General features: G+C 40.1%; 1 protein-coding gene and 1 long non-coding RNA gene across 5 annotated transcripts in view; one reads left to right on the top strand and one right to left on the bottom strand.

Annotated features, from left to right (window-relative positions):
* Positions 1 to 3819: 3819 nt before the first annotated feature.
* On the bottom strand, positions 3820 to 5465 carry LOC108591195 (uncharacterized). The gene is made up of 2 exons (XR_001911028.4): positions 5393 to 5465; positions 3820 to 5247 (listed from the first exon to the last, which is right to left on the bottom strand). It is a non-coding gene; the product is annotated as an uncharacterized LOC108591195 (long non-coding RNA).
* A 138-nt stretch (positions 5466 to 5603) lies between these two features.
* Positions 5604 to 14374, top strand: part of SUGT1 (SGT1 assembly cochaperone of MIS12 kinetochore complex) — a 51895-nt gene continuing 43124 nt past the window's right edge. For 2 of the 4 annotated variants that reach the window (XM_017971137.4, XM_054252693.2), the window contains exons 1-5: positions 6088 to 6142; positions 6230 to 6287; positions 12327 to 12417; positions 13230 to 13299; positions 14004 to 14074. In XM_017971137.4, coding sequence (XP_017826626.1) covers positions 6105 to 6142; positions 6230 to 6287; positions 12327 to 12417; positions 13230 to 13299; positions 14004 to 14074 — 328 coding nt within the window. In that variant the 5' untranslated portion in view covers positions 6088 to 6104. Of the gene's footprint in view, positions 6143 to 6229; positions 6288 to 12326; positions 13059 to 13229; positions 13300 to 14003; positions 14075 to 14374 lie in introns of all 4 variants that reach the window. The other 2 variants (XM_054252685.2, XM_035296998.3) reach the window with 2 other exon arrangements.

The raw sequence follows: 14374 nt of genomic DNA, 5'->3' as shown, positions 1-14374 counted from the left end.
TGGGAAGAAGACTCTAAGGCTGCTCAACTTTAGAGTACATTTCCTTATGGTGTGAGTTTGATGTCCTGTCTCAGAGTCACTATTTTCCCAGGCTGAAACAGTTGTGTCTCAATGCCCTCCATTTTGCCTTTTCCACCTGGCCAGTTACAGACCATTCCAGATCTGTTTTGTAGCACTCCACTTCCAAATACCAAATTGTCTATCGGTTTGGATTCTTAAGCAACAGAGATGGATTCTAGTTTTCAGTATAAGATAAATTGAATTAGAAGAATATTGTTCTGCTCACAGAATGGCCAAAAGGACTAGAGAATCAGCATCAATCTGAGCCACATGGCTAGGAATAAATCCTGCAACGATACTGCATAACTGGTTGGGTGAGGAAATTGTAGCCACTGTTGCCAAGCACTGACACACTGTGCTTTGTAACACTATCTACTGCTTTGGAAATTTGATCTTGACACATGTGCTGCTGCATCTGGAGAGGATATGCTAAGGTCCTGCCTTGATTTGTTGTTGTTAACCAGCTACCAATTTTAAAGTTTGTGCAAGTTCAGTTAAGTTGTTTAGTATTTCAGCTTTTATAGAGGGAGACTGGCTCAGTGGGAAGACTCAAGGAATTCCCCAAACAAAAGAAAGACCTACTTAAGGACAAATCCAGGTTTTATAGTGCCAAAATTTACACAGTTTGGTGGGGTTGTGGAAGTTGAAAGGGGATTTATTTAGGAAAAATACATATAAATTTATAATAAATTAGAGGATTTGAAGGGGCTTTTGCAGATGAACATCCCTGAAGTTCTACTTCCCAAATCACTGCACTAGCTCTGCTTTCCAGCCACTTTGCTCAGCAGTTTATCTCATGCTGGTTAACTCCTATATGTTCTTCAGGCTTCGGCTGGGACATTGCTTCCTCTAAGAGCTTTCTCTGAGCTTTCAAAATCTTCTGACTGCTCTCATAGAACCCTTTAATCTCTCCCATTTAGACATATATGACACTATAATAATTGCCTGTTGATATGCATGATTCCAACACAAGATTATTAAGTACCAAGATTGCAGTCATTTTAGTATCCCCAGTCCCTAGCATATCTATAAATAGTAGGGACTCAATATTTATTAAATGAGAAAACTACATATTGTCCTTGCCACCACCTTCTCCCCCTTTTTCTTAAGGTAGATGTTGCTCTGTTGCCCAGGTTGGAGTGCAGTAGCATAATAGTAGCTCACTGTAGCCTTGACCTCCTGGGCTCAAGCAATCCTCCTACCTCAGCCTCAGGAGTAGTTGGGACTACAGGCGTGCACCACCACATCTGGCTAATTTATTTTGTGGAGACAGAGTTCTACCATGTTGCCCAGGTTGGTCTTGAAGTCCTGGACTCAAGGGATGCTCCTGCTTTGGCCTCCCAAAGTGATGGGATTACAGGTGTGAGCCAGCCACTGTGCCTAGCCTCCTTGTCTGTTTTCATGATCATGTTCTCATGTTGCTTACAACTATCCATATGTTGATGACTATCAATTTTTATCTATACCTCTAAATGTGTTTTTAAAAAATGGCTTTATAGGGCTATAATTGACATAAAGCAAACCCCACACATGAAAATGTACAGTTTGAAGTGTTACATATATATATACACACTGGTAAAATCATCACCATCATCAAGATAGTGAACATCCCTATTAATCCAAAATGTTTCCTTGTGCCCCTTCTATTATTGAAATTCTGCCCTGCTCTCCAACCCCCGCGTCCCACCCAGTAAGCCACTGATCTGTTATCTGTCATAAAGATGAGTTTTTTTAATTTCCAGGATTTTATATAAATGGAATCATACAAAATGTACTATTTTTGTCTGATTTCCTTCACTTAGCATAATAATTTTGAGATTCATCCCTATTGTAGTGTGTAGCAATGCTTCATTCCTTTTATTGCTGAGTAGTATTCCATTGTATGGCTATACTGGCTATATTACTGTTGTTTTTTGTTTCTTTGTTTTGAGACGGAGTCTCACTCTGTTGCCCAGGCTGGAGTACAGTGGTGTGACCTTGGTTCACTGCAGTCTCCACCTCCTAGGTTCAAGTGATTCTCCTGCTTCAGCCTTCCAAGTAGCTGGGACTATAGATACATACCACATTTTTTTTGTATTTTTAGATGAGACAGGGTTTTACCATGTTGGCCAAGCTAGTCTTGAACACCTGATCTCAGGTGATCCGCCCACCTTGGCCTCCCAAAGTGTGGGATTACAGGTATGAACCACCACACCTGGCCAGCTGTACTGTTTATTCACCTATTGATGTACATTTGGGTTGTTTCCAGTTTTCAACTATTAACCATTAAAACTTCTATAAACAGTCATTCCTGCAGAAATATTGCATGAACATGTTATTTCATATCTCGGGTGCTAATTGTATAGCAGTGGTCTAAATCATCTTATGGTTGTGCCTTTTTACATTCCTACCAGTGGTGTATGAGTTTTCCAGTTGCTCTACATCCTTGACAACATTGTCAGTCTTTCTCATTGTAGCCATTTAAATGGGTATGTAGTGGTATATGGTTGTGGTTTTAATTGGTTTCCCTATTGAATTATAGTTTGAGTTTTGAGAGATTTTTATATATTCTGGATGCAAGCTCTTCATCAGAGATGTGATTATAAATATTTTCATAGTGTATAATCTTTTAAATTTTGGTGAAGTCTAATTTACAAATTCTTTTATGGATCATGCTTTTGGTGTGCTAAGAAATCTTTGCCTAACCCAAAATCACAAAGATTTTCTTTCTTATAGAAGTTTTATAGGAGTTGTAGGCCCATAATCCATTTTGAGTTAATTGTGCATGGTGCAAGATATGTACTGAAACTTACTTTTTGGTATATGTATATCCAATTTGTTGTAATGTCTATCCTTTTCAGCTATTTTTTCTTCACTGAATTACCTTTGGACCTTTGTTAAAAATCAGTTGTCCACATATGGTATGGGTCTATTTATGGATTCTCTGTTCCATTAATCTGTTTATCTTTGTGCCAATACCACAAGGTTGAAAAGTCTTGAAATCAGGTAATGTTCTCTCGAGAATAACCCTATGGTCGAAGAACTTACGTTTGGAGTCCTGGGCTAAGGAATCCAGAGTAGCAAACCCTGAGATTCACTCCCTATCTATGAAGAACATCCACACCTCTAGCCCATATCTTGGAACACAGGCTGTACAGGGGATCAAGGCCCTTTGTTTTGGGTTCAGTGGAGGTTGCCAGAAAGAGGGTGCTAAGTGAAAATACTACACAGACTATATGTTTTTTACAAACAGTAGCAGTTCTCCTATCCAGCGTACCACCACTGGACCACCTTTATATGTAAGTCCTGAATAAACCTTGTCTCCACTGGCTCTGCCTCTCCCTTTTTCTTTTTTTTTTTTTTTTTGAGACAGAGTCTTGCTCTGTTGCCCAGGCTGGAGTACAGTGGTGCGATCTTGGCTCACTGCAACCTCCACCTCCTGTGTTCAAATGATTCTTTTGCCTCAGCCTCCCCAGTAGCTGGGACTTACAAGGGTGTACCACCATGCCCCGCTAATTTTTGTATTTTTAGTAGAGATGGGGTTTCATCATATTGGCGAGGCTGGTCTCAAACTCCTGACCTCGTGGTCCGTCCTTTTCGGCCTCCCAAAGTGCTGGGATTACAAACCTGAGCTCCATTGCCTGGCTCCACCTCTCTTCTTACAGTGCCATTCCAAATGGAGTCAGTGGGGGTCCAGAAGGACAACTGGCCATTTAGATAACATTTGAAAGTTAACCAGTGTAATTCACAGTAAAAAATACAAATGAACATTTCAATAAAGGCAGAAAAAGCATTTGACATTTAATGCTTTCCTCCTGATGTTCCAACCAAGACAAAGAAGTACATTATCACTCTTTCTATTCAATAGTGAAAGTATTAGAAACAAAAGGCAAAAATGAAAATAAAAGCTATAAAGTTTACAGCATGTAAGGTCTGACTGTGAGGTGGATGGCATGACAACCCCCATGAACCGCACATACACCTGTGGAGGGCCTTCCATAATTAGAAAACCTTAAATAGAATAAGATCATGGAAAGAGGAAGAAATGATCAACCCCTGGGGTACCTATTTAACTCAGAGACATTCTCTATTGTTTCTTATTCCGGGCCTCAATTGACAAGGCCATTGGACTTTGTAACTGACCTTGGCCAACCTCATACCACACCCTATGACCCCCTCCCAGCTTGGCCAACCTCTTGACTCCACACCCTAAGACCTCCTCCCAGTTGGCCAACCTCTTGACTTCACACCCTAAGACCTTCCAGCTTGGCCATTCTCGTGACTTCACACCCTACGACGCTCTCCCAGCTTGCAAAAAACCACCCTAAACTTATCTTTTGTAACTTTCCACTGCCTCCCCCACAACCTATGAAACCAGCTCCTTTTCCACCGCCCTGATTCTGTTTTCGGCCTCAGCCCACCTGCACCAAGGTGAATAAATAACCTGTTGCTCACACAAAGCCTGTTTGGGAGCGGGGGAGGTGTCTCTTCATTCAGAGCGCGTTTTAACGCAGAAGAGTTAAACTGTCTTTATTCACGGATTGCAAGATTTTGATCACAAATTCCGGAAGAATCTGCAGAGTATTACAAATAACAAGGGAACTTAGCAAGATGCTTGAATATAAGGTCAGTGTGTAAAAATCAATAGTATTTCTATATTTTTATGAGTCGAATATTAAAAAGTGCCATTTAACATTGTGTACTAAATACTCAAGAATAAATCTAATGAAAGATGCATTACCTCTATGCTGCAATCTATCCAAGCACAGCTGCATTAAAATATAGATATGTGTGCAATCTACAAAACATTGCCAGGAGAAATTAAAGACCACTTAAATAAATGTTGGGGAAGAAAGATATTCATGGATTGAAGGACTTAATGTTAAGATATTAGTTTCCCCCAAACAGATCTATAGATCCATGCAAGCCCAGTAAAAATCCCAGTAGTTTTTGTTTATTTTAAACAAGCTAATTCCAAAATTCATCTAGAAATACAAAGGCGCTGGAATAACACAAAGCAACCTTGGGAGAATAAGTTACAGGACTTCAAGACTTATTATAAAGCTACATTAACACACTTTGGTAGTGGTATAAAGTTAGACAAAGTCCACTCCCTCCCGCTTCCCAATCTGCCCTCATCCCTGGAACATGCGGGCAGCTTTCCCCATCCGATCTGCGTAGATCAAAGGGCGCTGAGGGAGGGCTGACCTACGGGGGAAGGAAACAAAGCGGCACTAAGATAACTTCAGGTACCGACCCTCGGAACCTTCGGATGGAAAAGGTTTTCCTTCTTGGTCTGGGAAGCCCACTAAAGAAAGCCTGGGCTTTAGAGATGCAGGGAAGGGAATAGTACCGGCACCTACTCCCCAGGAATAGCTCGTCGCCCCAGGAACCAGACGGCGTTTAGACCGCTATTAGCGCAGAATAACTTCCGGCGAGTAACAGCCGTTTGGGATTCCCAGCCCAGCGATCGCGGGGGGGGGGGGGGGGGGGGGGGGGAATCTACGCGTCATCCGGGCCTCTGCTCCCGGAAGCGACCACGCAGACGCGAACGACGTAACGGAGACGAAAGGGCTTGGCTACCTGTGGCAGCCATGATTAAAAATTAGTGAAAATGGAGCTCGCAGTACCTTGCATTATTAACCGATCTACAAACGCCCCTAACCGCCACATGTTCCTGAGGGATGACATTACGTTACAAAAGTGCTTCTAAGCTACTACTCCTGAAAGCTCTGTGGAAGTGCCCGCCGGCGTGGGTGCGGTGAAAGAGAGGGAGAACGTGTAGGTCCCAGGCTTCCGTAACCATGGCTGCGAGGGGCGGGGACTGCGAATGCTGGTCCTGGGCCGGCGGGCCGGCTGGAAGGAATCGGTCCTCCACTGTCCCAGCCGGCCCCGCGCCTGCAAGTTGCCTCCCGTCCCGCTAGTAGTACGCTGCGTGGCTGCTCGTTGGCTACTTAGGACGGAAGTTCGGTTGGTGTTTCTCCAGAAGTTTCCCCTTTGGGCGGTGGCGGAGGTGGTAACCGCGATAGTAGCAGCTCTCGCGGCAGCAACAGTGACTACGAGGGATGGCGGCGGCTGCAGCAGGACCTGCAACATCCCGGAGGTGCGTGTTTTTTTTTCCCTTTGCTGTTTATTTTATCCCCCTTTCTTTGGCTAGTGAGCCCTGCTGAAGTCGTTGTTTTTCTGGCAGATTTTTCCAGAGCTTCTCGGATGCTCTAATCGACGAGGACCCCCAGGCGGCGTTAGAGGTGAGAGCCCATTTCTGCTTCCTCCACTCTGCTTACGGGAACTGGGCCGCTTCGGGTCCCGGCTGACCCGCCTTCTCCCAGCACCGCGGGACAGGGACCCAAGCTCCTGTTGATGCTGCGTCTCAGCCCGGGTCTCGGTCTCCTTTCTCTGTCCCACGGCAACCGCGTTACCCCAGGCTCCTATCTTGCTCTTTCCACTCACAGACTCTTGCATTCCTCCAGCTCCTAAGAAAAACCTTTTTTGATTTCTTGGGAGCATGGTTGGCATCTGTAGTTGGGCTGGAAGGATTTTTTTGTAATGGCATTTATGACTAGAAGAGAAAAGTGGACTCTGGGCTCGATGAAATTAATTTTTTCGCTTGACAATCATTCTTGCCATTCTTATGTAAAAGTGTCGGCATGAAGTCAGTCTACTGGAACAAAAACCTTTTTTCTCACGTTCCTGAAACTTTCCAGATGTCTTGTCACAGTTCATTATTCCCTCATTTGTGTATTCGTCAAAAAGTTTTTTGGAGTTGCTGTGTGCAAAGGAGCTGATTGCTGTGGATTAAAGTCTCGGTTATATACTTAGCTAATCTAGAGATCACTTTTTGTCGGTGTGCAGTGAAGACAAACCATAAAGCTGTAAAGGAATGTAAAAGAATTAAATAGTAAGAATTAAAGCGGCGCCTAAAGATCACAGAATTTAGCCAGGAGGTTTTTCTTTGAGTTAAATCACAGAAAAGAGGAAACCCTGTTTTGTTATGATCCGACATAAGAAAGTATAACAATTTCAGGCAAGATAGCATCTTTTCTAGCTATGACTTATAAATGTGCAACATGGTACTAGAGCCTCCGTTGAGGTGGTCTTGGAGCGGAGGCCTGAAGGAACAAGGGAGTTAACTTGGAAGCTTTGGGGGAAGAGCATTCCAGGCAGGACCAAGAGCCAGTGCAGATCCCGAGGTAAGAATGAATTTGGCCTTTGTATGAAGCAGCAAAAAGGCCCTGTGTATTCGAGGGCCCATTTGATTAAGAGATAAGGTTGGACAGGAAACCAGGAGCCCCAGGTCCTGTGAAGCCTTTTAAGGTCCAGATATGTTTGACATAAAAATTTGTAGACCTTTAGAACTGGGAATAAGGCTTCTGGGATCGGTTTGGGGATAATGTTACAGGAAGCACTGAGAATTTTTCTCCATAATTTATTATATTAGCTAGACAGCTATTAACTTTACATTTGTTGCTGTTCTCTTAGACCTGCTTCCTTTAGAAATCCAGTTTATATAAAAGTTGCTTTTAAAGGATATTAAATAGTGAATTTTATTGTCAGTTTCCATCTTATTTTACTTTTAAAATTTTTTATGGAGGCATATATGAATCATGTAAATAACCCAGATTTTAAGTCTCAGTTTGATGAGTTTTTACATGTGTGTACAGCACCAGATCAAGATACAGAGTATCACCATTCATAATGCACCTTCATGCTCCTCAGCCAGTAATTCTTACTGTCCTGCTGACTCCTGTTTTGACCTCCATCACCATCAGTTAGTTTTGCTTGTTCTTGACTCATAAACAGAATCTTTGTTGAATGTAGATGCTTTGTTGAATGTAGACTTAGTAGATGCTTTGTTGAATGTTTTTGCTCATTATTACGTGAATATACATACATATTGTGTGACGTGGTAGTTCTTTTACATTGCTGTGTAATGCTCCATTGTGTAATTGTATATGTTGTATAGATGTAAGTACAGCACAATTTATTCCAACAGTTGACATCTGGGTTATTTCTAGTTACTAGCTAGCATAAAGCTTCTGTGAATGCTCTTGTATGTGTATTTTGGTGAACACATGCATTTCTTTTGGTTGTAAGTACCTAGGAGAAGAATTGCCTAGAATAGTCACGTGGCTAGCATTAGTAACTTCATTTTTAATGTGTGGCCCTTGGACCAGCAGTATCAGCATCACCTGGCAATTCATGAGAAGTGCAAATGCTTTTTTTTTTTTTTTTTTTTTTTTTTTTGAGTTGGAATCTCACTCTGTCGCCCAGGCAGGAGTGTAGTGGTGTGATATTAGCTCACTGTAACCTCTGCTGCTGCCCAGGATCAAGTGATTCTGCTGCCTCAGCCTTCCGAGTAGCTGGGATTACAGACAGGTGCCTGCCACGGTGCCTGGCTAATTTTTGTATTTTGAGTAGAGTCGGGGTTTCACCATCTTGGCTAGGCTGGTCTTGAACTCCTGACCTTGTGGTTTACCCGCCAAGGCCTCCTTAAGTGCTGGGATTACAGGCGTGAACCACCACGCCTTGCCTAGAAGTGCAAATTCTTATTGAAAGTCCTTAAGACTCATGTAGTCTAGTACTTATCTTTCCTTTTCAGTGTACAGAAAAAGAGACCTGACTGAGCATGGAGTCCCATGTCTGTAATCCTACCACTTCGGGAGGTCAGGAGTTCAAGACCAGCCTGGGCAACATAAAGAAACACCATTTCTTAAAAAGAGAGAAAACGGAATAAATCCAAATGATCTGTCATAGACATGTACATACCAGTTACAGGCCTTAGGACACAGGTTTTCTGAATTTTAGTCTAATGCTATGGAACAGTGGTCCTCAAAGGTGTGAGCTCCAGATCACCTGGAGCATAAACATATTGTAAATGCAAATTCTCAGGATCCACTCCAGACCTGGAATCAGAAACCTTGAGTGTGGGGAGGATGATCATGATAAGAACCAGTTGTATTAAGAAATGTTCTTTTTTTTTTTTTTTGAGACAGTCTCACTTTGTTGCCAGGCTCCAGGCTGGAGTGCAGTGGTGCGATCTTGGCTCGCTGCAACCTCCGCCTCCCAGGTTCAAGCAGTTCTCTTGCCTCAGCCTCCCAAGTAGCTGGGACTACAGGTGTGTGTCACCACACCCAGCTAATTTCTGCATTTTTTAGTAGAGATGGGTTTTCACTGTGTTGGCCAGGATGGTCTCAATCTCTTGGCCTCGTGATCTGCCCACCTTGGCCTCCCAAAATGCTGGGATTACAGGCGTAAGCCACCACGTCCGGCCAGAAATGTTCTTTTTGAACTGTGAGATGACCTCACAAAGATGAATAGGTTAGTATAAATTATAAAATGATTGGTAATGGTAAGTAGGGTTCAAATTTTGGTGAGTGTGAGTGTATTTCCCTTGGATTTTCTCAAGGGCTACTTGAACAGCCATTTGGGATTCGGGTCAGTTGGTACCATGTTAAAATGTATATATTTTATATAAGATCATCCAGTTAGGAATAAAAGAGAAATGTTCTTATCACATAAGCTGTTTCACATTTTCATTCATTCTACAAAGAATGGGCATTAGTGGTGAATGCTTTACTGGAAATCAGGAGTCTAAAGATGAAAAGACTACAGTGAGTTCAATCTAGTGGAAAGACAGAGGAGTCAACAGATCATTAAAATAGAGTTAACTCCTGTTATGGGTTGTGTATAAAAGAGCATAGAAGAATAGAAGCTGACTGAGGGTGTTAAAAACGTTATAGAGAAGGATGGAATTCGGTAAGGTGAGAAAATGTGTGAACTTTGAGATTTGTTTGAGGCCCACTATGCATGGTGGTTAAGAGCCCAGGCTCTGGAGTTAGAAACATTTAGGTCAAAATTCTGGTTTTATGATAACTGTAACTTCAGTAAAGTTCCTGTCAACACTCCAGAGCAGATTTCTCATCTATCAAATGGGAATAAATAGGACCTACTTGAAAGGGTTATTGTGAAGATAAGTGAGGGTACCCTATATGCTTAATACAGTGCCTGGCGCATGGCTATTCTGTTTTGGGAATAAAACCAGTTGTTCAGTAATATTAGATTATAAAGTGTGAAGAGGCAAGTGCTAGGAGATAAAGCCTAGATAAGTGGAGAGAGGCCAGGCCATCAAAGACATTAAGTCCTAGCACAGGGTTTTCGGTTTTATCATATGATCATGGAGATCTGTGAAGAATTTGGAGGAAGGAAATGAAATGTTCTGAATTACAAAACCTTTAAAAACAGTATATAATGAACTGGTGGAGGCACAAGGGATATTGGATAGCAGGAAGATAATGGTGCAGACCCTGTCAAAGATTAATATCTGCATGTAGGGCAATGATTGAGGGCATGGAGGGAAGTTGTTTCATGTAAAACGTGCTGGTCTTGGTGATGACCGGAATATAAGGGATGACTCCTGAGTTTCTGGCTGGGGAAATTGGTGCCATTCATTTAGATAGCACTTAGGATGATAGCACTTAGAAGATCGCAGTCAGCATGGAAGAATAGGTTGGAGGAGAGAAAGTAGTTTCAGATTGTGAGTGTTTGTATGTGAGTTGCTTTTGGGACATTTCAGGTAAAGTCTAGAAAAAACTATATGCTGATGTTGCTCAGGAGCAGTCTAGGCTCAAGATAGACTTCAGTCATCTGCATACATCCTTAACTATTGTGAAGCCCCCAATAGTTAAGGAATCAAAGGATTTTTCTAGAGGGGAAGAAGTCTTAAGTACTGAACCCAAGGAAAACATTAGTTTTTAAGAGGCAACAGAATGGTAAGCCGAAAGGCCTTATTATTAATGTCAAGGGCTACAGAGAGATCAAGTCAGGTAGGAATCAATTGGATTTCATAAGGGGTTATTAGTGACTTGAGAAGATTGACTATAGAGAGGCAAATATTTTCATATTCTGTGGTAAAGGAGATGAGGTCAAATTAGAGACTGGGGAAAAGGCTGAAAAAAGTTTGCAAGGAGAGAAAGCAATACTTTTCATTAAGTGCTTACTAGATGCCAGGTACAGATCTAGGCAAGCCCAAAACCCTGAAGTCATCTTCAGTTTCTCCTATCCCACATGGTCATCCATTAGCAAGTCTTGCTGGTTCTAGTATATTCCAACTCACTGTATTTCTCTTCATCACCTCTGTGGCTAAGATCCTTTTCTAGCCTAGACTTAATGTAGTAGTTTCCTAAGAAGTCTCCGTTTCCAGTCCTGATTTGATCATGTATTCACTATACTGCAGCCAAAATGACATTTTTTAAAAAAGGTAAGTAGGACCATCTCTTTCTCTTACTAACAGTGAACTTTCCATGCCCTCCCATCACTCCTAAGGTCCAAATTCCTTGTAACAGCTTGCAAGCTACACAGTGAGCCATTGAAGTAGCATCTTAAAGCTTCTTTGCTCTCTTGGTTTGAGCCACACTTTCTGTTGATTGACTGTAACCCCCGGTGAGTTGAGGAGCATCTGTATATGTTACTTGTGAGAGTCACACTACTAGGTTAAAGCAAAGTCAATGACATGTGGCAATTGAAATAATTTTACCATTTAAGAAAACTACCATATCCCTAGAGTTTGTAGGCAGTTGGCAGAAAATAAGTGTTCCTGTGTTCCTGCAGTTGTCCTTGATCTCCCTATTTGTCTAATCTTTTGCATCATGATTTTTCCAGCTACCACACCAATATGTTGTGACTGCACAGGTTGAAAAACTTTCAATGTCTCTAATGTTAACTCTTGGTATTTGGCATAGCCATCTATTAGATTGTAGGATTTGAACAGAATGTTAGTTGGGTTTTATTAGAGTTGTGTGCTATTGATAAACGATAGGAGAGGGCCAGGTAAACTTGATCGTGTATGTATTGATTGTTTTAACCTCCCTCAGTGCTAGATTTAACTTCTAGTCTTTTTTTAATTGGACAGCTTCACGTTTTCTGGGAATCCCAAATTCTATATGGCGTTTGAATCTTCTCCAAATTGGAGAAAATCTGTAATGGCCACTGCATGTAACAAACTCTTCAGAATATATGAGGTGATAATAATTACCATTTATTGAGTTCTACATGCCAGGAACTAAATGCTTTACGGTACAGAGATACTACATTAGATTGTCTACTTTTGGGAGGAGGGGCAGGAGAAGTGGGGGAGATACTGATTGCATTATAAGGAAAACCTCCAAAGTTATATCCCTATTATCTTTCCTCCAAATAGCTTCTGACAGTAAGTTATTTGATTAAAAATTATGTTTTAATTAGAATTTGATGAAAACTGTTACTGACACTTAACATGTTTGTTTTTGTAGGAGCTGACTAAGGCTTTGGAACAGAAACCAGATGATGCACAGTATTATTGTCAAAGAGCTTATTGCCACATTCTTCTTGGGAATTACTGTGGTAACTTTTCTTACAAAGTATATTGCCTGCTTTTAATAAGTTACTTATGCATTTTACCCATGATAAATTAATCAAATAAAGGTTGTCTTTGAGAATTTTTAAATTGGTCTTTTATAGAAGGTAAAGTAGGTTAAAAGTGACAGACACGTTGAGCAACACCCATTTAAATTTTATGGATGTCTCTTTTCTTTTGTTGGGTGGAGAATGTATACAGATTTAATTTGTAGTTAATGGGTATGCTGATAAAAAAAATAGCATCACATTTACTATTTGACAGTATTAAAATGAAATGATCATTTGTATTTTTTTAATATAAAAAAGAATGTGGCCAGGCATGGTGGCTCATGCCTGTAATCCCAGCACTTTGGGAGGCCAAAGCAGGAGGATCATTTGAAACCGGGAGTTCAAGACCAGCCTAGGCAACGTAACAAGACCACCTATATTTAAAGAGTAATGGATATCTGTATTTTGTAACTTTAAAAAATTATTCTGATCAAGAATCTGAAGAAGGAAAAACTGAATACTTTGAGTCAAATTACGTAAATGATGTTAACGAGACAAGGAGATGAATTTTGTGACACAGCTGTATTCATTGACTGAAGAGCTTTAGGAAAGAAACTAAATGTTAAGCCAAAAGGAAGGTACACAAGTAATATTTATTTGAATTCTATCTTGTATTAGCTTTCCTAATTTAAAACCATTTGGCATTTCTAACAACTGGAAAATTTAGAAATCTAAGACTGATTTGTACGTTGTGTGTATTTGCTAGGATCTGTAAATAATTGACTAAAAACTCTTGTTTTTCTATATAGTTGCTGTTGCTGATGCAAAGAAGTCTCTCGAACTCAATCCAAATAATTCCACTGCTATGTTGAGAAAAGGGTATGTAGTAGCTACTCTAATTGTTGAGCTTGGTATAGATAGTGGGTGTTAAATTTGTTGAATGAGTTCATTGCAAGTTTTATATAAGTAGTAAAATTCTGTATTTATATATTGTATAGCAGAGATATGATTCAGTTTTAAATACAACTTACAGTTTTGTTATTTTGTTAACTATAGTATGTGATAGGAGATCTATACTTAGTAAATTTTAAAATACTGATGATTGAAGTAATTGCAAGGTATAGATGAAACTGACAGATTTCACATTCCTTTTTTTGTTTATCATTTGGAATTTACTATATTTGATTGACTGGAGAACATCCTATTCAGCCAAACTGAATAGGCTCCATTTAATGCTATGTAAGCTCTATATCTATGTACTTTATATCTCATTTTGTTTCTGTTGATAAGTAAGTATAGCTATTCTTTAAGCAAGAAACTTCCTTTATTCTTTTGTATAATTACATTTTGGAATGAGCAAGTCTACAATTTTAAAGGCAGATTTCTGCTGAACTGAGTTCTAAAATTGAATGTTACTAGGAATTGTACTAGATGTTAACAGTATATTAGTCTGTTGGTTTATTAGCATATACTTAAATTTTTTCTTTCAACAGTAGAAAATACTAAGTTTTTTTATTTAGAAAGAAAGCTATTTTCCAACTCTTTTGTGTGTGTCTTAATTTGTTTTAAATATATTCATGCAGAATATGTGAATACCATGAAAAAAACTATGCTGCTGCTCTAGAAACTTTTATAGAAGGACAAAAATTAGATAGTAAGTATTGAAATTATGCTCTAATAAACTTACCTGTTTCTATCTTAAATACCAAAGCTCAATTTTGTTAATGTTAATTTCAAGTTAATTGTAGAAGCCCAATACCTATTTTTCTCATCTTAATTACATTTCATGTGGATTGCAGGTATGAGATCACATAAAATTGATTAAATTAGCCTTTTGGCATTTGAATTACCATAAACTTTACCATTACAAGTAAAAAATTGCATGTAAACACTTAACATGCTCTCTCTGCTTAGTCTGGCTTTGTTTTTTTCTAATGGAGAAGTGAAAGTTTAA

The sequence above is a fragment of the Callithrix jacchus genome, chromosome 1 (assembly GCF_049354715.1).
Source record: "Callithrix jacchus isolate 240 chromosome 1, calJac240_pri, whole genome shotgun sequence".
Lineage (NCBI taxonomy): Eukaryota > Metazoa > Chordata > Mammalia > Primates > Cebidae > Callithrix > Callithrix jacchus.
Note: the sequence above shows the minus strand (reverse complement) of the source record. Positions and strands in the feature narration are given on the sequence as shown.